Raw genomic sequence first — 24,916 nt, 5'->3', positions numbered from 1 at the left:
AACAGGGTGGGAGGCAGCACGCACCCCTGTCCGACTCCTTTACACACCTCAAACCTGTCAGTAACCTCCCCTGGTTTACCCCAACGGACCTGGGCATAGGTGTGTTTGTGGAGTTTAACCAAAATTGCAACCAGTTCACTAGGCTTCCCCTGCTCCAGAAGAACTTGCCAAAGTTTAGCCCTTGGCACAAGATCAAAAGCGGATCTAAGATCCACAAAGGCTGCAAAGAGCATGCCTCCACCTAAAAACACCTCCTTCCAGTACAGTAACACAAATCTGAAGGCCTGGTCCAGGGTCCCTATAAGTGACCGAAAACCCACCTGTAGTGGAGTTGAGATGTCAGCTTCGGTCATCCAACAATTGTAATAAGGTTTTGATGTTGGAACGGGAAGAACAGGAGCTACGTAAACCATTAGTTAGGGCCCATTATCTGTTAAAAACATCAATTAAATTGGAACTGTATTTAACAACAGTTAATAAACCTTACCATCGTTGGCTCCTAACTGGGTTCTGCTTCAATCTGATCCATTTCACATTGGGGGATTATCAGGAATGGGGTAATCCTGTTGATGCCGGACCCTGCCATTGTGATAATTTCTCATCCCAGGACACATGGCACTTCATGACGTTCTGTGATTTATATTCCAATTAAGCATGGGTGAATTTTGCGAATTGGCAATTCGCGAACTTGCGGATTTGCGAATTGGCAATCTGCAAAATTCGTGAATTTGCGCAAATTTTTTAATGTTTGCATGTTCGCGGGTGTTCGCGAGGCGCTTTGCGTGTTCGCGGGTGTTCGCGAGGCGCTTTGCAATTTCGCATGGGTTTTTTTTTGCCTGCTTAATCACTGCCACCCTCTTGTTTTTTATGCCCATCTGCCCTCTGTACCACTTGTTTCTGTGCCCTTCTGCCCTCTGCCCCACTCATTTTTTGTCCCCTTCTGCCCTCTGTCCCACTTTTGTGCCCTTCTGCCCTCAGCCCCACTTAGAATGGTGCCGACAAGCTGCCAGTGCCATTCTAAAATAGCTAGAAATAGCTTCAACAGGAAGCACTAATAGATAAAGTAAAGCAGGTGCTCCAGTTGAAGGTCAAATTAAGTTACACAATCATTAATCACCCCAAGTTTGGGGTGATTAATGATTGTGTAACTGAATTTGAGCAGCACCTGCTTTACTTTATCTATTAGAGCTTCCTGTTGAAGCTGACTTTTGTAACTATTTTAGAATGGCTCTGGCAGCTTGCTGGAGCCATTCTAAAAGAGTTACAAAAGTCAGCTTGAACTTTTGACCCAATCCGTTCCATTCGCGGATTTTCGTTCGGGGATTTTGCGGGAAATTCGCGAATCTCGCGGATTGCGAATTTACCGTAAATCCGCGAAATCCGCGAGCGGAACGGATTTTCCGCTCATGCTTAGTTCCAATATTCGTTCGAGATTTCTTGTCCCAATCCTGAAATGTAGGGGTTTCACTCAGGTAAGACCGGCATTGGTCTTCCTACAGTCTTTGTGTAACCCTGGGGATATTTTTAATATTGCATCTTTTTTGGCAGCTGCTGTGAGGCTAAAGAAACAAAGAAACCTAAAGATGTTTTCTCCCTAAATAAGATTGTAATTTTTATTGTAATTTTATGGGACAAGGGGTATGATCTTGTTTTAGTATTTTTATTTCAGTGTACATAAATCTTGTTTGTGCATTTTAATTATCAAGTCAAATGTATTTGTTATATTGTCTATGTTTGTGGTTTGTCTTTTGTACTTTTATGACTTTAATTAATCGAATAAAGTGGATTGACTGACTGGGTGAGTGTCTGAAAAGTTTCAGCCCTCTGTCCATCATCTCTTTGTGTTTGCTAACACTTTTTGAAGACTTTTTAGATAAAACGAAACTGGATAGTGCAGAAATCAATATTTTTGACCTGTTATATGTTTATTTACAGGTGACAATATTAGTGTATCTGATAATTTTACTATCAATAAATCTAAAAATCTTTCCAACAATATGTGTGCCCTCAATATTAGTAATTTTTGTAGGTATGTATACAAAGTTAAAACTTTTGTTCTCTATATTTATTTTCCAATATTTGTGTTTCTTGATATTTGTTAGAGCGATATTAGGTCACTGATCCTCGGATGATCTCACAAAGTGCAGACTTGCTGGCCTGCAGTAAGAGGATGCTGCAAGTACAGTATGCAGTAAGATCACATGGCGTGCGCTGGCTCTAGACTGGCAGAACACCATGTAATGCTAAGGGTGCCTGAGGTGCATATCTTGACAACAGTCTGAAGGACACCTGTTATTCACAGAGATTGACTGCTTTTTGTGACGCCTCACTGCTAAATGCAATTGGATAACTGTTCAAGTCTGTTGAGGACTGATAAAGATGTAAAGGACACCGCAATCAAGCAATGCCTGAAGGAAGATGACTCAAAACTACCAGAGGTTAAAGAGGACTGAAATAAGCAGGGGCGTCTCCTCCACATGGGCTTTGGAATGTCGCCGCACTGCTTTCTCGCAGTGCGAGAAGCAGAAACGTAAAATGGTATAAATACCGGTTTATGTTTCAGCTTCACGCATGCGAGAAAGCAGAAGAAGGGTATGCCTGGTTGGGGACGGGCAGGTAGACGGGTGAGGAAGGGGTGGCTAGCCCAATGTTATGGGTGCGTTGATGATAAACCTCTCCCAGTAAACTTGGATATATCAGGGAACATTCTCAAAAACACTTTCACCACAAAAGGGGACATATTACCAAGGGCCATTATCGCCACATTAGCGGGACTTTTTCCCGCTACAGCGGCGATAATGTAATCGCCCTATTACCTAGCTGTCGCTAACACCAGTTAGCAACAGCTACTAGGAGATAGCGATCATCTTGGGGCCGGATTTGCATGTCAGCGATAATTATCACTAATGACATGCAAAGTGGGCGTGCCAAGATGTTAGCGACTGGAAACAGATGCTAATATCGCTATCTCCTATTACCAACAATGGCTTAGTTTTAGAAATATTCACGCTAAGCGTGAATATCTCCAAAAGCTAACGCCTGCCCTGACCAGTCCTTAGCCATGTTATCCAATGAGAGGTGGATAACATGGCTAAGAGCATTGTCACGGTAATGCCTGAATATCACTGTATTGACAGTGATATTCACGCATTTCGCCCGTTTTTTATCGCTTCTGAGATAAACCTTGATAATAGGACGGTATCTCAGCAATAAAAACAGGTGAAGGGCGTCAATAGGAATATTCCCGCTAAGCCAACATAGCGATAATTATCGCTAGTTGTTGGTAATATGCTCCATGATTCCTAAAGATATTCAAGGAAAACGTCAAACTACTAGTCTAATATTGTAAAACTATTAATCGAGGCAGAGAACCTACTAACTTTGCCTACAAGTCTTCTACAATTGATAAGTCATGCTTGGAATATATATACATCTAGACTGTTTCATATTTTTGTTCAGCAGTTATTTGCTAGATGTTTCACTGTCCTGTCCAATCTCATTTTGAAGAAATTTATATTTGCTTAATGTATGGTAAGACGTTTGTGCAGCTTTTCTGCACCCGTATGCAAGTTCTGCCATGATGAAAGGGTCAGAGGAACTTACCTTGAATCTCATCCCGCTGTGGTGCTTATAGGTGAAATTATCTTTTGCACTCGTTTGCATTCTCCATTCAGTTTAGAGAATAATGTCTCTCTTTACTTCTCCTTGTAACGTTGTTCAATGTTTGCTTTTAGTGAAGGGGAAATTAGGAAAATCAGATTAGAGGAAAGAAAAAGTAAAAGCTGAAGCAATTTGGGACTATGGTATGTCTTTGAAATTGTATGCATATGAATGTGGGCGTGTTGTAAAAATGTCCTTCTACAAGTAGGTATAGGAAGTTAAGGGAGTCCCTTAGTACATCTGTTTGACCAGGGCTGAAATACTGATTACTCATGAAGACGAATGTACAGGTATGGGTTGATCCAATGAATGCTTCGTAAAATCATCTTTTCTAAATTCACTGACAACTTTCATAGCGACATGATTGTATGGCTGTAGTAAAACATGTCATTTTCACTCATAATGAATACAGAACAAATTGTGTGAATTGTGCAGAAGACTATAATAAACTTAATTCAAAAGAGGCAATGTTGTCATACAGATTATTGTTAAAATCACAGCAGGCATCAACGTTCATAGAAGAACTAGTCAGCACTTTTAACTTAAATGAAGAGAAACCCACATTTTAAACAAAAGAATCCACCCAGCCATATCCTGCACACAAGTGACACGGGTTGACAAATAGACACTTTTGTAAGCCAGTTATGAAGGGTTGGACAAATATGTCTTTGATTCATTTATTTGTTGTAAATATGTCACAAAATGGAGAGTTTGTGAAAGATTTACAGGATTATTTCTTTTTTACCCTGGCTTACTTCCTTAGCATTTCTAAGAGTTATCAGGAAGAGAAAACCTTTGTAGTTTGGGGAAAATGACAGTGGTTCGCTAGGTAGTTTTATTTCTTTTGAATAATTCTTCTGCCTAATATGTGTTCCCTTGTGTTTTTTTCTGGTCTCAATAAAATGATGTAACATTTTGGAAAGAATATACATATAAGCAACCCAGCACTGGAAGAAATTATTGCAAAGACCTCCACAGCCACCATGTATTTCCCTTGAGTGCTTAAATATGCTGGAATAAAAGACATCCAAACACTGAGGAACACCAGCATGCTGAAGGTGATCCATTTGGCCTCATTGAAGCTGTCAGGCAACTTCCGTGCTACGAAAGCCACCCAAAAACTTACACAAGCCAAGAACCCCAGGTACCCTAGCATGCTCCAAAGGGCAGCTTCAGAACATTCATTGCACTGGACGATGATGGTCCCAGTCTTTACTTTCAAGTTCTTCTCTTGGAATGGAGGGCAGAGAAGCAGCCAAACAGCACAGAGGAGGACCTGACCCAGAGTGCCAACCGATATTGTAACCACAGGAACACTAGGACCCAACCATCTCCTCATCTTGCTGTTGGGCTTTGTCGCGTTGAATGCAATCACTACCATAATGGTTTTGGCCAGTACAGAAGACACACAAAGAACAAATATGATCCCAAAAGCAGATTGGCGGAGTAAGCAGGTTAGTTTCCGAGGAACTCCAATAAAGAGAAAAGAGCAGAGAAAACTTAATATAAGACTTCCCAAGAGAAGGTAGGTGAGTTCCCTATTGTTTGCTTTAACAATGGCAGTGTCACTGTTCCTGAGAAAAACAAACAAAATGGCAGCTGTTGACAATGAGGAAAGCGAGGCAACACTGGTGAGCGTTGCCCCCAGGGGTTCCTGATAGGAAAGGTACTCTGTTCTCTTGGGAATGCATTCCGTTCTTGTCCAATCAGGCCAAAGTTCACTTGGACATGCCCAGCAACTTATAGAATCTGCAAGAGAAATATATTATTTGCCTTATGTGTACTTTTCAATAAATTGTGTCTTACTAGCATCAAACGATTGTAAACAATTTAAATACAATTTTAACCCGTTCCCAGTGTCGAACGTTCAGCGCCCAGTGCTGAACGTTCGGAGAACGAATGCTGACGGTCGTGCGCAGCACTGGGGAGGTAGCGCTCGTGACGACCGTTGGCCGTTGGCAGCAATTAAAGGGTTAAATGTTTAAGTATCATGAAAGATGGGCACATTTCCTTGAGTTAGTATGTAGAGGCTTGCTGGATACATAGGACCCGATTACGAGTCTGGCCATCTATGGACTGCCAGACTCATGGGGCATGGCAGTGGTGGTCTCCCTACTGCCCTTTTGCAACTAGGGTGGTCGGTTCGCCATAGCCCGCAGAAACCGCAAGGAAACCGCCATTCCCTGGTGGTGTTGCAGGGTGTAGAGGCATCAATGTGCTTGGTGAGAATGCAATGGTCCAGCCAAACATATTAGGAGTTTCTTTTCCACCAGGAACTTTTTTGGGTTTTCCCAATGTGGGGCCCAGTTTTAGAGGCACTGCCATGGGAATGCCAAAAAAAAGCCCACCAGACAGGAGGAAACTCCTAATCTGGCCAGCGGCCTGACTATGGCTTTGCTGGTGCGGCGAAGGGAGGCAGCAGGCGCTTCCTCGCAAAAGTCATAATCAGGCCCTTACTGACTTGTTTTCGTATAACCATATCATTTTGTTTTCTGTATTCTTTTGTTAGTCTGAAAAGTTAGCACATGTCAGTTATCGATACATAACAAATGCAAATGTATCTCCAGTTGTATATTATTACCTTTAGAAACAGAAGCTCTATATCACTCCTCCCTCTCACCCTGAATAAGGAAAATAAATAAAAAGTAGAAAAGAAAACAAGTCTATATGTATTTGTCCAGCAATAACTTTCATCTTAATCTGAGTTAGAAACTGGTGGTCTAACACTCAATAGGCAGCTATGAATTCTTGAATTCAAATGCTCTAATGTATTTGGGAGGGCTTCCTAAAAGCATTGAAGTGGGCATTCCAAAAAGATAAAATGTCATCAAATGTATGCTAACAAGTGATGTGCAAAATTGGTTACTACTGATTGGCTGGTTGCGTTTTGTATTAAAAAAGAACATGTGATTGATGAATTGGCATAACCAGACATGTCTACTGGACAGTTTTGCTTTGAGAATGAAAAGTCACTGCTGATGTTTTAGGCAGTATTTAGACAAAATATTGAGTTCAAAATATAGAAAGACAAATATAGGAAGACAGAAATATCTGATGTTGTGATTCAAAAATATAATTTCACCAAGAGAAGGGGGTAATAGAGGTCAGGAAACAGAGAACTCGGCCTCCTAAGCGTACTGTAATACCCAAAGAGAGTACGTCTGTGTTGGTTGGCTATTTTTCCACTCTTTCTATTAGGTAGGAAACAGAAACTTTTCTTAAATTAACCCTCACCCTCACAAAGATTTCCCTTGGAGGCATACTTCATCATAGGTTTCTTCCTGTCTCGCTGCGGAACGGGCGTGCTGCTACTGACGAATACGTGGGAGCACTTTTGATCATATACTATGAAGAATCGGAAGCAATATAAGAGTGTGAGGGTCTTATTAAAGGAGAAACTAAAGTTTAAATACCAGGCTAAATAGGAACAAAATGATTTATTCTGACCGCTAGCTGGTATGGTTAAAAAGGGGAAATGAAAGACATACCGTTATGCGCATTTATTTTAAAGGTCTAAATGTTACAAGCCCTACCTCAAAACGTTTCATCAAGGCCACCTAATGATCCCTTGTAGCAGTTTTATTGGTAAACGACTCTCATGCGAGTATCCTCAATGAGTAAGAATAAATAAATACACTACACAATAGCCAATCTGCAGCATTTGGTTTGGATATGTATTATGCCAGATTGTGGCCTCATGAGCTCAGACGGGGGAAAGGAAGCTGTTAGTCAAACTTTCTTCAAAACTACTCCTTTGCCTGTGGAGTAAGTCTGCAGCTCTGACAATGCTGATTGGGTATTGGATATATAATGTATAGTGTTTGTATTAACTCTTACTCATTGTCACCCCGCCAGGGCTATGTTAAAAAATAAAGCATGTCGGACCTCCACAGTCCCGTAGCTTATTCACAGAAATGCAGGGGCATAAGGCCCCCCGCAGCTGCAGGACGGCCACCTTCCCGGGGCTTAATTGATGTTGGAGGGGGGGCCACGCTGCCCCCTTCCTGGAGCCCTACATGGCCTTGGGGATTCTCACTCCCAGCGCTGGCTTCAGCAAGTCCTGGGGTGCCCACCCCCAGGACATTACAGTTTGCTATTGCTTGGCGTGAACACTTCTTCCCCCTGCTAGTAGTAGAGCACCAGGAGGCGCGTTTGCACAGTGGTGAAGAAAGGGTGTGTGGCTCCCAAAACCTTTAAGCAATTCTGCTGTGTGGGACTTCTTGGACGTAACAGGAAGGATAGTTGACCCCCAAGGACGTCCTTGAGGGCTAACCCCCCCTCCAGTAAGTCCCACACAGCAGGAATGATAAGAGGTCTTTGGAGCCAATGCCCCCTTTCTCCACCACTCTGTAAATGCAGCTTCGCTTGTGGTGCACTACTGGTTGGGGGATGACGTCCACTTTACTCCTGAGGGACCTATTAATGGTATATAGTATTATATTTAAGATTTACTACTTTAAACTATATGTATACATTAAAAATTGAAATTTTAAATGTTTTTGGATGATATTAGTGTCACCGATATTTTTTCTTATATTTTTGTAGTAACCATTATTAGTAGGGAAACACCTTATTGTGATAAATAATATATATAATTTTTTTTTAATTTTCCCCAAAAATTTTATTGACAGCATGAGAAATACATTCCAATCATATATGTAATAGAGATTAGGAAAAGAAAAGAAAAAAAGGAACGGAAAATGAGAAGAAAAAGGGGAAAGCTGATTAAATATCAAAACAAAATCAATCAGTTGCAAAACAAAAGTAGCAGATACATACAATACGAAAATAAAATCTTAAATGACAGTACCCCAAATTTTGTCCAATTTCATTAATGATCGTACTCCTCTTATTTTAGCTAATGAGGACTCCATAGCATATGTTTCTTTAACCAGAGACCACCATTCCATAATGTGGGGTGGATTCCGTGATATCCACACTTGGGCAATAATCAATCTAGCACATGCAAGTAAAATAGCTATAAGATCTTTCTGTGAGCTATTCAGAGGCTGTACACCTATTAATACAGTTGATACAGTGAGAGGGAAAGGTCTAACAAGCTTTTGAATCAAAACCTGAGCAACTTCTAGCCAAAACATAGCCAGTTCCAAGAATGAGAATAGCATATGTTCTAAATCGGCCGCTATTAAATCACATTTGGGCATTTAGACCGATCGCTGGTTGGGCGATTTAGGGACCATTATGATATTCTTTCTGGTGTATAATACAGAAAGCATATTGTTTTATACTGTTGTAGCCTTAAGCTAGAGGACTGTACTGACCTATTGATACTGCAGAGAGCGGCAGAGCTCTTATTAGCAGTTATGTTTGTGCCCAGTCTTATACTCCATTTCTCGGCCAGTTTCACACAGTCGTCAACCTTATAGAAATTGAGACATCTGTAGCCCTCACTAATTATTAATTTAATCTTGACCGAATAGAAACAATTCCAAATATCTGAGTCTGAAATCATTCTCAAATTCATACTGCGTATAAAATAATCGCACATTTGTAGATATTTAAACCGCATGGCTTCAGTCAAATTTTAAAGAATCTTTAATATTTAAAAATCCATAATGCCATTATTACCATAAAGGTCCCCCAAGGTTTTTATTTCAGAAGTAGCCCACATATTGCAAGCCCCGTCATACAAAATTTCAGGAAGTCCTGGATTGCCCCACAGATGGAGCTTAGGATGAAAAAGCGAAGTCTTGCATATAGTAAAAATCAAAAACCAAATTTTAACACTCTCTCTTGCGGTTTTAAATTTGACCCTTTTGAAGTAATTAGGGTCATTCATTTTAGCTAAAAAAATATTGGAGTCCTCACCCAACATGAATTTATAAAAATAATATTGATAATTTGGATGGAATGGGCTACAGAGACGACCAAGAAAAGCTGCGAAAAAATATGACCTAAAATCAGAAAAGTTAAACCCCCCTTGATTTAACGAAAGCTTAAGCAAAGCAATTGATTGACAAGCTTTTTTATACCCCCAAATGAAACTACTAAGAATCCCATCTAACCGTTTAAAAAAAAAGTTATTAACACGTAATGGGATAGACCTGAGTAAATAAAGAAATTTAGGCAGTACCTCATTTTAATTAAATTGATCCGACCAATGATGCTAAGCGGTACCTTATGCCATTTTTTCCAGTGCAACAGCTGTTTCATTAAGTTAAGTCTCATAATAAGCATGGGCGAATTTTGCGAATCTCGCGTTCGCGAATTTTGCGGATTTGCGAACTCGCAATCCGCAAAATCCGCGAATTCTCACGAATTTGCGGATTTTTTTTTTGTGTTTGCGCGGGTTTCTGCCAGTTCGCGAGGGTTTTGTACAATTTCGCAAATTGCGAACTTACCTGTCGGGTCGCAAGTTTCGCGAACTTGTTGTTTCTACGTGTCCAGCCTGTTTGGGACACTCTTCTTCATCACTGCCACTCTCTGTCACCACTGCCACTCTCTGACTACTCATGCCACCCTCTGGCCCACCCATGCCACCCTCTGTTTCATCACAGCACCCTCTGGTTGTCCAGGCAGTGAACATTATTGTGGCAACGCAAGCACACCTTCCCTGCCTCAAGTGACCTGAATTAATTTGGGGCTGATTAATGTGTCACAGAATATTTTTTTAGCTGGCACCTGCTTCCTTAGTGCTTCCTGATTAGTGATCTTTTGCACTTGCTAAGTGCTTTCATTGTTGCAAAATTAGTTACAACACCTGCCCTGCCCCAACTGACAATAATGAATTAGGGGCTGATTAATGGATTTGAACTTCCAGCCTGGCTCCTGCTTGTCTCCCTTAGCTGTAATTCAGGACCTTTGTGGCATATGTGTAACTATTCTGAGGTTCAGAGCAGGGTCACATAATAGTTGCAACTGGCAACTGAACTCTGGAGGGGCCCCTCAGGAAGCACTACAGGAAATGGCTACTAATGATGAGCCTGAACTTTTGAACCTGGTAAGTAGTTTCAGTTTTGCTAAGATCGTATTTCTGCAATTTTGCACTTATTCGCGGGGCGCGAAGTTGTACTGGGAAGCCGCGAACTCACGCGAACAGTGCGAGCAGTGCGAGCAAAATCCGCTGCTCGCGGATTTGCGGATTTTGCAGGAGATTCGCGAATCTCGCGGATTGCGAATTTACCGAAAATCCGCAAAATCCGCGAGCGAAACGGATTTTCCGCCCATGCTTATCTCATAATTAAGTACAATTATTTCGCTTATTTTAGGAGAGATACTAACACCTAGATATGTAGCTGTTCTACATACCCCTTGTACTGAGACCTGGGATTTATAATTCATTAGTATCTGTGTTTTATTGGTATTTAATTTATATCCGGACACTGCACCAAACCTATTGGCCTCCTCAATTATTCCATGTCGAGCTTCTACCACATCTGTGGAGTATATCACAATATCATCAGCTTAAGCTGTGAATTTTAACGAGTTCAGGCCGAAATCAAAAGAAGCTTTTCGAGATTGAGTCTGAAGAGCAAAGAGAAACGGCTCCATAGAATGTGCAAACAGCAAGGGTGACAAAAGGCACCTTGCAGAATACCCCAAGATATTATAAATTATATTTAAGATTTACTACTTTAAACTATATGTATACATTAAAAATTGAAATTTTTAAATGTTTTTGGATGATATTGGTGTCACTGAAATTTTTTCTTATATTTTTGTAGTAATCATTATTAGTAGTGGAACACCTTCTTTTGATAAATAGTATTTTTTACACAATATTTTTGTCAATGATATTTTTTACCACAATGTTGTGTCAGGTGTCAGTGATCTGCTTTAGGCAAAACATGACTTTGAAGCTGACAAGAGTTAACCTGTTGATGTCTTCACATTTTGAAAACCTGGAAAGTGTAGGTGATTCTGGCCTGTGCCTGACGCCTTGGCTTAGGGGACCTATCTCAAGGCATCTGTGCAGGCTTCATAGAGCTCATCAGAGTGGAGGACCATAAGAATCCTCCCCTGTCTGGCATACCATTGTCCTGGGTAGGAATGATAGATTTGGCAAGTGTTTGGATTCCTCGCCTGGAAAACAAGGCCTTAGGGGCCAGAAGTATAATCATTTCATTTTGTGAGTCTCTAATTGCAATTTTTTGTGACTCGTAACTAGAAACTCGCAAAATGAAATGTACATATGTACAAATATGTGTCAGACACATTAGCTATTCCCTATGGGGGTGATAATAGAGCTGTTCTTCAATATTCATGAGGCAGGTCGCAATTTGCGATCCGTTAGGAATGGGCAATAGCACAGGGGTGGTGGCTTGCTTGGGAAAGCAAACACCATGTCTGTGTTTGCTTCTTAATAAAACAACTTTTTCTTTAAATGCAGCCCATTTCTTAAAGGTAAATAGGATGTGTTCCAAAAAGGGGACACTTACTCGTTCATTTGTTTGTTCAACGGAGGATCTTGGAACCATCAGAGAGGCTTAGCAGCGCACCAGCCCACTACTCGCCGCACCCGCTTTGCGGGTGCCGCTTCGCTTGTGGGTGACGGGGCCACATCATCAACGAGGAGCATTGTTTGACTGAGGTGGTAAGGCGGCACCGGGCATGAGGCTTCAGCGGGCTGCGAGCGTGCAGGGACTTCAATACCCAGAAGTCCCTGCAAGACCGATGGCTAGCTTCCGGTCCGCTCTCCCTGCTGGCCCGCCCCCCGCCCTCCTGAGGCTTCTTAACAGTGTTCCTGAGCCTTAACGTGTGGGTCACTTACTCGTTCGCTTGTTTGTTCAACGGAGGATCTTGGAACCATCAGAGAGGCTTAGCAGCACACCAGCCCACTACTCGCTGCTCCCGCTTCGCGGGTGCCGCTTCGCGGGTGCCGCTTCGCTTGTGGGTGACGGGGCCACATCATCAACGAGGAGCATTGTTTGACTGAGGCGGTAAGGCGGCACCGGGCGTGAGGCATCAGCGGGGCTGCGAGCGTGCGGGGACTTCAATACCCAGAAGTCCCTGCAAGACCGACGGCTAGCTTCCGGTCCGCTCTCCCTGCTGGCCCGCCCCCCGCCCTCCTGAGGCTTTTTAACAGTGTTCCTGAGCCTTAACGTGTGGGACACTTACTCGTTCATTTGTTTGTTCAACGGAGGATCTTGGAACCATCAGAGAGGCTTAGCAGCGCACCAGCCCACTACTCGCCGCACCCGCTTCGCGGGTGCCGCTTCGCGGGTGCCGCTTCGCTTGTGGGTGACGGGGCCACATCATCAACGAGGAGCATTGTTTGACTGAGGCGGTAAGGCGGCACCGGGCGTGAGGCATCAGCGGGGCTGCGAGCGTGCGGGGACTTCAATACCCAGAAGTCCCTGCAAGACCGACGGCTAGCTTCCGGTCCGCTCTCCCTGCTGGCCCGCCCCCGCCCTCCTGAGGCTTCTTAACAGTGTTCCTGAGCCTTAACGTGTGGGACACTTACTCGTTCGTTTGTTTGTTCATCGGAGGATCTTTGAACCATCAGAGAGGCTTAGCAGCGCACCAGCCTACTACTCGCCGCACCCGCTTCGCGGGTGCCGCTTTGCTTGTGGGTGACGGGGCCACATCATCAACGAGGAGCATTGTTTGACTGAGGCGGTAAGGCGGCACCGGGCGTGAGGCATCAGCGGGGCTGCGAGCGTGCGGGGACTTCAATACCCAGAAGTCCCTGCAAGACCGACGGCTAGCTTCCGGTCCGCTCTCCCTGCTGGCCCGCCCCCCGCTCTCCTGAGGCTTCTTAACAGTGTTCCTGAGCCTTAACGTGTGGGACACTTACTCGTTCGTTTGTTTGTTCAATGGAGGATCTTGGAACCATCAGAGAGGCTTAGCAGCGCACCAGCCCACTACACGCCGCACCCGCTTTGCGGGTGCCGCTTCGCGGGTGCCGCTTCGCTTGTGGGTGACGGGGCCACATCATCAACGAGGAGCATTGTTTGACTGAGGCGGTAAGGCGGCACCGGGCGTGAGGCATCAGCGGGGCTGCGAGCGTGCGGGGACTTCAATACCCAGAAGTCCCTGCAAGATTGACGGCTAGCTTCCGGTCCGCTCTCCCTGCTGGCCCGCCCCCTGCCCATCACGCCCCCCATATCACTTCCTCAAACTCCCGCAGCGCGGGACGCAGCCCGGGGAGAAGACTGGGCAAAGACTGGGCCGTTTCAGGCCGTTCCAGACCGAATAAGACCGGACCGGGCCATTTCCCTTGGCTGTATTTGCCATGGCACCCTAAATTACTAGTGTTTGTCTAATTCTTTACCCTCCATTTTAATCATGTCTGTTTGTGAAACACGAAGTAAGACCACTAAAACTGGGAAAAAGGCTACAGGGACCCTGGACGATTTTATCACAAGGACTAGCTTATCTATTGATAATGAGATTACTTAACTACAGCATAGAGTCTCCCTGGAGTTAGAGTCCGCAAGAAGGCTGTCAACTGAACTAGCACTATGAAAGAAATCCTCATTGGGTAGTATTGCAACCTCGAAAACTCCTGAGCGCACCTCTGGCCCGCACCAATTATCACCCTGGTCGAAGTGCATCCTATTCCCGAGGACTCAGTTTCCTCCGTCAACCACGAAGTAGATCCCCCAGGGTTACCAGTCAGTGTTGCATCTGAAAATATTCCATCTTCAGATCCACTGATTGTGATTATTGAGGGGGAAAAGGGGTCAGGGGAAGCGGCTCTGAACAGAACTCAGGGGGCCGCTAAGACAATTCCTAAACAAAAGCGCAAACGTAAAAATCCATCTGTGTACGCTAGAAAAAAGGCTAAGGTAGCCTTAAGCCAATGTTTTACAGGGGGGGGCCCAACAACCTATTATTATTGCTACTAATGGGCCTGATCAGACGCTCCCTAATGCACAAAGTAGTATTGTCAATACAGAGGCACTTAACCCGGACTTAATGGTAGAACATTCTGTAGATGAGGGCGAGAAAACGTCCATATCTATGGAGGTCTTACAAGGGGACAGGGAAGAGTTTTTGAAATTAGTATGGGAAACACTTAAAACACTTCTCAGGCCGTTAGAAGTCAGGCTAACTGGCATTGAAAATCAATTACTAGAGGTGGAAAAGAGTGTCATAACGTTAGCAAGCTTAAGCCTTAATGGTAGTGATATCCCAACACATGCTTAGATTATGGCCCCTGTGGCACCATCGAACCCCAACCCATCTAGTGTACAGCATCAAAAAGAGGGAGGAGTAAAAAACATAGGCACAAATCTGACAGTAAACACTCAAATAAAACCTATTGTCACACCCTCAAACCCGCCCTCGGCTAACACTACTACTAAACCTTTGTCGAGGGGTCGCGTCCAAAGCAAAAAATCTCAGTTAGCAAATGTTGCTGTTACCCATTCTTCTGCCCCTAAGACTCCCGTCTTGCAGAAGTTCGCATCATCCACTATACCTCCTAATAACCACACTACCCTTGGCTCTAACAATCCTTTGGCTGACAGATCTTTTGCCAATAGAACCAACCTACATAATAATCAACCAGCCCATACTTATAACAACTTCAAGGGAGGATATATTGATCTGCCCCCTGACGCCAGTCCCTTTGTAATCGTTCTTACCGGGGTACCTGAATTGGAAAACCAGTATGAAGAGAATTTTTCATCCTTAAAAAATAAGGTGATTTATTGGTTAAATTCAAACAAACCAATTCCAAACCATATGAAAAGTAAAATTCTTATGGTCCTTAGGGTACCATGGGTTGGTCCAATAGCAAAGTCAACTCCGGGTGATTGCATAGTTGTTTCATTTGAAGAACCCCATAGTGCTGACCAGATTTGCGCATGGAAATCATATGGAGATGCATCACCCATTGTAGCCAGACCCCTATCGTTTTTTTATCCCCCACCCAGGCCATTAAATTATGGACCCAGCTGGAATACTCTTAATCAACACTACGGCTATGTGCCAAATCTGGCCAGACAGACTGACCGAAACCTGTGGACTGGAATTCCCACCTTCAATAGGTTCAGCTGCCTAGATGCAGTTGACTGACTTGAGACTATGCCAAACTGTATCTCAAAGTTAGATGACACCTATTGTACATTGGGTGTTGGGTGCATCTATTCTAGTCCAGGAAATAGCACTCAGAACATGGAAAGTTATCCAGATGCGAACCTAGCATGTCACAATATAGATGAGGGTTGCATTGGTGAAAAAACTAGTACTGCAGTAGGGGCTTTGATCACTGATGAAGGGAACCAAATAGCCGATTCACAGCAAGACAGAGTAGTTCCTCTGTCGGTACCAGTGTCGCCCATTGTTGATTGTGATTTTTCTGGTAGTGGGCCAATTCCAAAGTTGCTTTTCCTGTCATGGAACATTGCTGGGGTAGGCAAAAATCTGAAAGATCCTGAATGGGCAGATTATGTCGACTCTAGTGATCTCTGCCTACTGCAAGAAACATGGGCAATGGATATTCCACACAGGATGGGATATAAAACCTTTGGCATTGAGGCAGTCCAGTCTGATAGGGGAAGGCCATCCGGGGGATTGATCATATGGCTTAAAATTACTTTAGCAATAAGGGTTGAACCCATAGATACAGGAATCCCTGATATTTTGGCTTTAAAAATTGTAACTGCAAAAGGGGGTGAATACTATATTGTTAACGTCTACAACAGCCCCATAGGTCATTCCAGGGTCTCGCCCACTTTGGAAATCTTGGACTCTTTTCTGAAAAGGGTGGTTGGCGACGTCCCTGTGATATTGGGAGGTGATTTGAACTGTAACTTTGAACCGATCCTTGGGATTACTGATGTCTTTGAGGATGAAGATCAAGCTTATAATATTCCTCAGCTTGAAACTTTGAATTATGTTCAATGTACTACTTTGGCGGTCCAACTACTGAGGCTAACAGCTGACCACGGTCTCATAGCATGTAATGGCCGCCCTCCATCCGACCTAACCAAACAACCAACCTTTGGGAAATCAAAAAGTAGGCTAGATTTCATCTTTGTCTCATTAAATATTTGGCACTATATGATTGATTTTAAAGTAGTAATAAGGGATGAGAGTGATCACTTTCCTCTGGAACTTTATATTGACGCACACATGCTTAGAGACATCCCTGCCTCTATATCGAGTGAGATAGTCACTGATGATCTATGCGAACATGTACACATTATTAATAATAATAGACATGCTTTAAAATGGCCGCATCTTTTAACTGAAGGCAAGATCTTAGCATCAGTCTACTCACTTTTTGGTAAGATTTTCGCACCTTTAGTTGGACAACCCTTCTTAACTGACAACTTTGATCACTTTGTTGAGCTACACAAGGTTTTTTTCAATGAACTAAGAACCTACATGTCCAAAATGCCAAGGAAGAAACTACAAAATGTACGAGCGGGATGCCATGGGAAACTCTGGTATGATCACTCATCTAGGATGGCCAAGAGGAAGCTCCTAAATGCTATCAAAAATAAATCAAAAGAAGATGTCAGACTTGCTAGGGATGAGTACAAGCATGTCCAAAAAGTCTCGAAAAAACCATGGGAAGAGTTGATCTGGGCTGATATGTTGATTGCTGCAAAACTAAATGATAATGTTGCCTTTTGGAGGTTGGTTGCAAACGGGGGGCATGCAGGAAGAGTTGTGAAGGACACGTTCCTAGATGAATTGACATGGGTGACACATTTTACTTCTCTGTATAAACAATATGATAGTGGTGTTGAAGAGATTCCATGTTTACTTCCACCTCCTCCATGTCTTGATTTCACCCTGGACAAAACAAAAAGGGCAATTAATGAATTAAAAAATAGTAAAGCTCCCGGCCCGGATAAAATACCGGGTGACCTCTATAAGCATGAAATTGAAGTCTGGGCTCCCTATACCAATCGCTTGTTTAATGCTTTGTCCAAAAATTGTAAGTTCCCTGATAGCTGGCGTGCAGCAGAAGTTGTCTTAATCTTTAAAAAGGGGAATAGATCTGTTCCCTCAAACTACAGACCTATTAGCTTAATGGACACCCTGCAAAAACTATATGCCAAACACTTGTTATTTAGGATAAATGATTGGCTGGAGGAGTCAGCAATACTTTCCAAATTTAAGGCAGGCTTTAGGTCTAAGACCAGCACCATAGATCAGGTCTTCAGATTTTGTTGTATATATTGGAAGTATGTTCACATCAGGAAAGGTCATTTGTATGTAGCTTTCGTTGACTTGAGAGCGGCATTTGATCTTGTCCCTCGCAACTTGCTCTGGAGATCTTTAAACAAAGCCGGCCTGCCAGGGAGTCTTTTGGTACAAATAATTGAGTTGCACGCTAGAAATCATGCCAACATTAGATGGGGTCCAAATGGTGAACTGACGCGTGACATTCCAATTGAGCGTGGTGTCCGGCAAGGATGCGTCTTGGCCCCCACCTTATTTTCTATATTTGTCAATGATGTTCCTGATCACCTGAATGCTTGTAGCAATGATTCACCTCAGCTCAACGGAGAGAGGGTGCCTGCGTTGCTCTTCGCGGATGATACCATCTTAAAATTCCAAACTAAGAAGGGCCTCCAGGCACTCTTAAACTCCTTTAGCAGCTACTGTGTGATCAAAGGGCTAGAAATAAACGTTGATAAAACCAAATGTATGGCACTGAATCCTAGTAGGCCGGACAGAGGGAATTTGATCTTGAACGGCGAAACTTTAGGAACTGTGGAGAATTTTTCTTATCTGGGGGTAGTACTCGACTCAAAGTTAACATGGAAGGCCCAAATCGAGAAAAGTAAGGTGTCATATGCTCATAATGTCAAACCAATAATCAGTAAACTGAATGCTAGCATAAGTAAAAGTGTAACACCTGTACTTGAACTTTTTAAATTCAAAATCCAATCTGCCGCCCTATATGGGGCTGAGATATGGGGACCATGGGCCAGGGAGAGCTTTCAAGGCCTGGATAACAAATTCATGAGAACAATTGTAAGGGTTCCAACTAGTACACCATTAATTCCCCTCCAGCTTGATCTGAATTTTAAACGAACTGATCATCTGACCACCATAAGACCGTTAATGTTCTAGATAAGGATTTGGTCCACCCGAGAATTGATAGATTACAGGAATGGTCTTCGTGAAGTATTGAATCTAGACTCTTTTAATTCCATTCAATGGTTTGGGCATATTAAAAAATGGCTCATAATGCTGGGCTTGTATCCATTTTGGGAAAACCCAGAGAATTTACCACCTTTTGCTAAATCCATGGTAAAAAGAGCCTACTGGTCTTTTATGAATAATAGGCGTGCTCATGAAAGCAGAATTTGTACCCTAACTCAAGATTTCTTATCCTTCAAAGATGAACCCTGTTTTGAATCCTTTTTGGACGAAATAGAGCCCCCTGTTGCTAAGACTCTCTACCTGAAATTCAGGTATGGGAATCTTATGTTGAACTTTAACATAGAACGTTGGTCAAAGAAAAAAACGGAATGTCTGAATAGTATAAGGGGAGATGTCCTATGTGCTCAGCTTCGTGTATGGAGAACGAGGTCCACATGTTGTTTATATGTAAAGCGTATTTGAAAGCTCGGAAAAATGGCTAAAACCCATGTGTGTACTCCTAGGAACTAGATCTTGCCTAACAGCATATAGGATCTTAAAAACGAATACTGCCCAGTTTATTGTATTCAGGGTCAGTAGGTTCCTCTATTCAGTGCATATTGTCCGAAGGAAATTGGGTCAGATGCTTTAAGTAGGACTATTTTATAAACTTACCTCTGCTGCTAAATGAATGATGTTTTAAAGTGACTGGTGAAAATTAATTCTGCACTTCATTTTATAATTTGTTGTTTTAAATGAACTGATGTATGTATATTGATATGATCCTCTGTTTTATGTATGTATATATGTGTGTCTTTTATGGCCAATTGGCCGAAATAAAGATAAATAAATTTTTTTAAAAAAGCAGAAGAACACGGTTCTATTTCATTTTTTAAAAGCAGGCAGTGGTTCATGGGACCACTGCCTGCTATTAGGAAGCATTTTTGCTGCCAGTCACAAAGCGGAAGGGGTCCCCTGGGTACCACTTCCAGTTTGCGACTGGCTTACCACCTACTTGAAGTAGGCCGTAAACTACAATTATTTTATGACCTCATTTTGGTCATATATCCCCCTGTGACTCCCTATTAGGAAGGGACACCCTTGGCACACCCCTTCCTAATATCGACTTGCAAATCCTATTTTGTGAGTCATTAATAGGTTACTGACACATAAAATAGGGTTTGTACATATTAAAATGTCGAATGAGCTGTTTGTGACTTGTAAGATGCATCGTATATTTGGCCCCAGGTGTCAGTCAGGGCTTCAGGGATAATTAACAGTAGTTTTTATGAGCTGATCTGCCCAGAGAAGCTGTAAAAACCTCTACCAATTTGAAACACCCTGAAAGTATGTTTCAAAGCATTGTTGACTAACATAAAATATGTGCTCCATGACTTTGCTGTACATTGACATGATTATTTTAGTATTGAGGAAATTTGAGTCTGATATGGTGAACTGTATCCTAAAATGGTTATTGGAATGTTGATATATATATATAGGTGATGATTGAAAATGACAGACCAAGTGAGTATGTTCTGGCTAATGAAGAGAAGTCATTTTTTTGTTGATTTGTTGTGTGCAGAAGGCTAGCTACCAGTGTCTTATCCTTCAATTGCTGTCTAGGAGAAATATACATTTTAACCTGAAATATAAATAATGCACAATAAAAACACAAGAAGCATCTCCATACAGGTGCTTGAATTTTCACCTGAGACAGTTGGTGCCAACTAGAGGCTATGGATACATTTTCAGGTGCACCTCAAGTATAGGGAGAGATAAAGGACGGAGAATATGGGTCCCACTGAATACGACTGACTTACACCATTATGTTTTTTGTAATCATTCAGACAGATTGTAATGCCAATTTTAGGCAAGCTCCTGTATACATGACAAACAGTGTGCTGGTGGTAGATCTAGTTCCATCTTCATCCATGTGTTCTTTAAATGGCAACTGCTTAAAAAATCTGGTAACTTTTAGATTGATTTTTCTGACAATTCAGATTTGAAAGTAGCTTGATTCTGTTCTAAATGGGATCACTGGTTATTTGACCCTGACGCTTGGTGTGAAATATTGCAGAAACACACAACAAATTAAATATACTCTATTGAACAAATATGACCATTGTCTCTTTCAAAGAGCATTCTACACAGCTGCATACAATACTTGTCCAGTACCTCCAACCACACTCAGTACTTTTGGTAGCACTAATTTACTCTCTGTAATTTTTCTGCCATTAGGAGTACGATCTTGCAATGCCACATGAATTTGGTTAAAACATACTGGCTCCGGTTGCTGATGCCGTGTTTTATTATGTGCTGTTATATTTGAGGTTTTGCTTTTGATATACAAATGCATAACTAAAGGTTGCAGAATGCAAAGTAAAAACAGGATTATGCGAACTACCCTGGCCAGATTCAGAAATCTTCTCTCGTCCTTACTTGCAAAACTAGACCCAGTAACTGAGCCCAAATGACATACTATCCTGTAGTGGTTGATAGGGAACAGGGGTGGCGGGTCGTAGGGGGGAACAGAAAATCCATTTTAAAAACTCACTTACCTTCCCAGAGTTACCATCTCTCCTTCGCTTTGCTTCCAGACGAGTCCCGGAAGCAGGAAGCACATAGACTCCTCTAAGCCAATCACAATGCTGCAACGCAGTAGAAGTTTGTCAAGCCTAAGAAACATTGGGTATCTTTGTTGCTTGACAGACCATGAGAACTCTGCACTGCTTGAGGTGGGATAATTGCCGCAGGAATCCACCACATCACCCTGGGTGCAGTTTCATCAAGGAGAAGCCTGGGAATACTGACCCTGCTTGAGCGCCCAATGGGGGCAACATCGGTGATTTAAGATGACGTCGTGCATCTTCAGGCTGAGAGGCGGTGCCAGGAAGGAGTCCCAACTGGTGAGTCACCTGTGAAGTCCAAGTGGAAGATGCGAGTAGAGAAAGTACAGCGGGATGCAGAGGCACCTAGGTAACTGCAGACAAAGTTCAGCTGCTGGACTGTGAGTCCACTCGTAACCCCCACAGGAGCAGAGACAGTAGTGCCAGGTACAAGGTGGGACCACCCAAAGCAGAAAACAGGCTATTGAGGAGGAGGCAATTTAACTGGATCTCTGATAGGAACACCTGCTTTACCAGAGTGAAGTGCTGCATTGGAGGCATGAGTGAGAAGCTCCTCTATATGGAAAAAATACTAGAGGTGCTCAAAGCCAAAAATAAAGACCTCAAATCGGGATCACAAAGGAACAACCTCTGCATAATTGCCAAAACTACAACTATGGGCCTTATGGAGAACTATGTGGTGACTATACTAAATAAGCTGTTTAGGGCAACTTCCTTCACACTCCTATTCTTGGTGGAAAGAGCACACTGTATGTGGAGTCCATGTACCCCACTGGATGCACCAGCTAGACCCATTAGATTGCGACTCTTCAACTATAAAGATCACAACACAGTGCTTCAACTCCAATGGGATAGTAACCCTATATTTGTGTACCCTGACTTCTTTTTTTCAGTCCAAGCAGCAAGAAGCAAGTGATTCCCGGTCAAGGGAGGGCTCTGGGCAGTGGGAATGAGTTACAGCATTGTCTACACACCCAAATTAAAGATGACCTCTGATGGCATGGCACACCTCTTCTCAGACCTGAAGCAGGCAGAAACATTTGTTCCCCAGAAGATGGTTCAAGCTTGTTCTTCTGTGTGAAGCAGTAAAATGCACCAGACAAAACAATGCACTCTAACAACTAAGAGACAACTCCCAGAAATTCACAGCTGAGCAGGCAAGGCTGGCTCAGACAATATTCGCTATGGTGAGAAAGTCCACCCTGTGAGGGTCCACTGGGATGTCCCCCTGATGACCACCTTTACTTGGAACACCACAACTGACATCTAGACCCTAGGTTTGATAACGCTGAAATCCTCTGTTGAGGGCGGAGACTCCAGGAATGGAAAGGAAGGAAAGAACCCGCAAATAGGAGGAAAAACAAGCAATGAGTGTAGAATAGAAGGCAATAAATCAAATTAGGAGTAGAGGCTTAAAGGAATCCAAACTGGTACAGGAAGCACAAATCGGAAACAAAAGTATGCCAACAGGAAGCAAAAATACACCAAGTAGGAGCCAAGGTCATTAACGAGAGCAAGGACAAAACAGCAGGAGCAAGGAGTGTTGCAATGCAGGGAAATGAAGGATTCAGTCCCTTAAATACCCATAAGCAGGAAGTGTTGTAACAGAAAGTGATGTAACAGTAAAAAAGTCGTCACCATCTTGGATATGGAAAAGGAAACGTAAGGAATAGGAAAGGTCGCCATTCTTGGAAATGGTAAAACAAAATACCTTCCCAAGGCCCTCTGAGAAACAGGACTGAGGACTCATGGGAAGAAAAATTAACAAGATGTCAACAAGAGAATATACTGGAAGCCACAGTGAAATGTGCAAAAAAATGGTGAGTGAAAGTATGCCCCATAAAAGTACTGGAAGTTGCACTCCAAAACTGGAGCTGTGATGTTCCTACTTTGCATTAGTGTGCATTAACGGGCGGCCGTGTTGTGCTTCGGCATGCCCGACTAGTCATAAGTGTCATGAAGTGTAACTGCAAGTCTTGAGCAGAGGGGCGCCATGCAGTACCTGCAATGGCCCCAAGAAGAAGGAGGTGCTAGGGGGTGTTGCAGGCCATACCCAGGCCTGTGGTGATGTAGGGGGCAGCGCCAAGGGCTGAACCATGGCCTGCAGCGCAACAGGATTGGGGATTCGCAAGACCCACAGTACCTCCACCATGGCCATTCCTCAGTTCTGTAGTTGCAATGCGGCTGGCTATGTTAGGGTCGGCTACATGAGAGGTCATAGTTATGGGCTAGTTAACGAGCGGGAGGTGAGAGGGGTAAGTTGTTAATTTCTGGCTGTTTGGGGAGGCTGGAGTGGGAAGGAAAGTGGAATTCTGACATGTCACACATCAATGTTGCATTTTACATGACCATGATCCATGGCACACGGCGGGCCCATGCACATACGCGTTCCACATCATTACCAAGGCGACAAACTTTAGTCCTGCAGTCACAACACATAATTTCCCAGTAACAAAAAAATTGATAGGGACTAGATTTCTAACCTGGAAAGTGAAAGGGATGAATGATTCCAGCAAAATGTGCCACACCATAGTACATCTGCAGAGACATGATATAGACGTGATGCTAATTCATGAAATGCAACTGAATGTAAACATGCAACATAGACTTCATTCGTGATGGAGAGAGGATAGATACACAGCGTTGTACTCACCATATACATGGGGAGTGGTGATTTTAAACCACAAAGTTATTCATGTCTATCCACTGGGGTATCCATAGATCTAGAAGGGAGATATATCCTGCTACATGTGCTACTGTACAAGCACTCCGTCCTGATCATATCCATATATTGCCCAAACAAACACAGCCCTTCTTTTTTCCTTGGGATATGGCAGAAAGGGCAGAGCTATGGGACAGACACTGTACTATGGGGGAGTTTCAATGTTATTTTAGTCCTTCAACTCGACAGATTAGGGCAGAGACATTAAGTCAGAAAGACGGCTGACAGATATATGGCTGGCTAGTACCCTGAATGGTCAGGGAACAATGCACAATTGAAATGGTCCAGATTAGACTATTGTCTGGTAGCAGAGGCATGGGGTGTTGGACACCAGTGTACAACATCTGCCCAGAACACATTGTGATCACACCTCGGCCATGCTGAAACTAGATGTGCCAGACAGGTAGTAAGGGGTGTATTCATGGTGTTCTCCCATACAGGGTCTTGAGGGACAAAGTTCTCCAAGAGGAGATCTGAAAGGAGATGGCGCTAATTTTTGGCATGGATGATAACTCAGTTTCAACATTGTGGTAGGCCTACGAAGTGTTGCATGTGGCTTATGTATCTCTACACTGACTGGGGTCCTCAGGGGTATAAGATCCCAACTGAACAGACTTGAAGGCAAGTTGAAGGATCTGGAGCAGCAACTAGCTAGGAAGGGTACCCCAGAGACGCCCGCTGTGGCACGTGCTATACTTAATGCAATCCAAGAGGAAGCGCAGAGAGAGCTCAACCATCTCAACAGGAAATTCAGAGCCCGTATATATGTGGAGGGTGATAGACCTGGCAAAATTCGGGTAAATCTTATATGAAACACCCTTCCCAGATCAGTCATCACCGCGATAATACCAAGTAGCAAAAATGTAATCTCCGCTGAAATCCTAACAGAGTT

General features: G+C 43.2%; 1 protein-coding gene across 1 annotated transcript in view; it reads right to left on the bottom strand.

Moving 5' to 3' along the window:
- Nucleotides 1-4,495: 4,495 nt before the first annotated feature.
- Nucleotides 4,496-24,916, bottom strand: part of LOC147678469 (extracellular calcium-sensing receptor-like) — a 265,477-nt gene continuing 245,056 nt past the window's right edge. Inside the window, exon 8 of the mRNA XM_086945648.1 lies at nt 4,496-5,409. Coding sequence (XP_086801774.1) covers nt 4,496-5,409 — 914 coding nt within the window. The remainder of the gene's footprint in view (nt 5,410-24,916) is intronic.

The sequence above is a fragment of the Lissotriton vulgaris genome, chromosome 12, assembly GCF_964263255.1.
Source record: "Lissotriton vulgaris chromosome 12, aLisVul1.2, whole genome shotgun sequence".
Classification (NCBI taxonomy): Eukaryota; Metazoa; Chordata; class Amphibia; order Caudata; family Salamandridae; genus Lissotriton; species Lissotriton vulgaris.
Note: the sequence above shows the minus strand (reverse complement) of the source record. Positions and strands in the feature narration are given on the sequence as shown.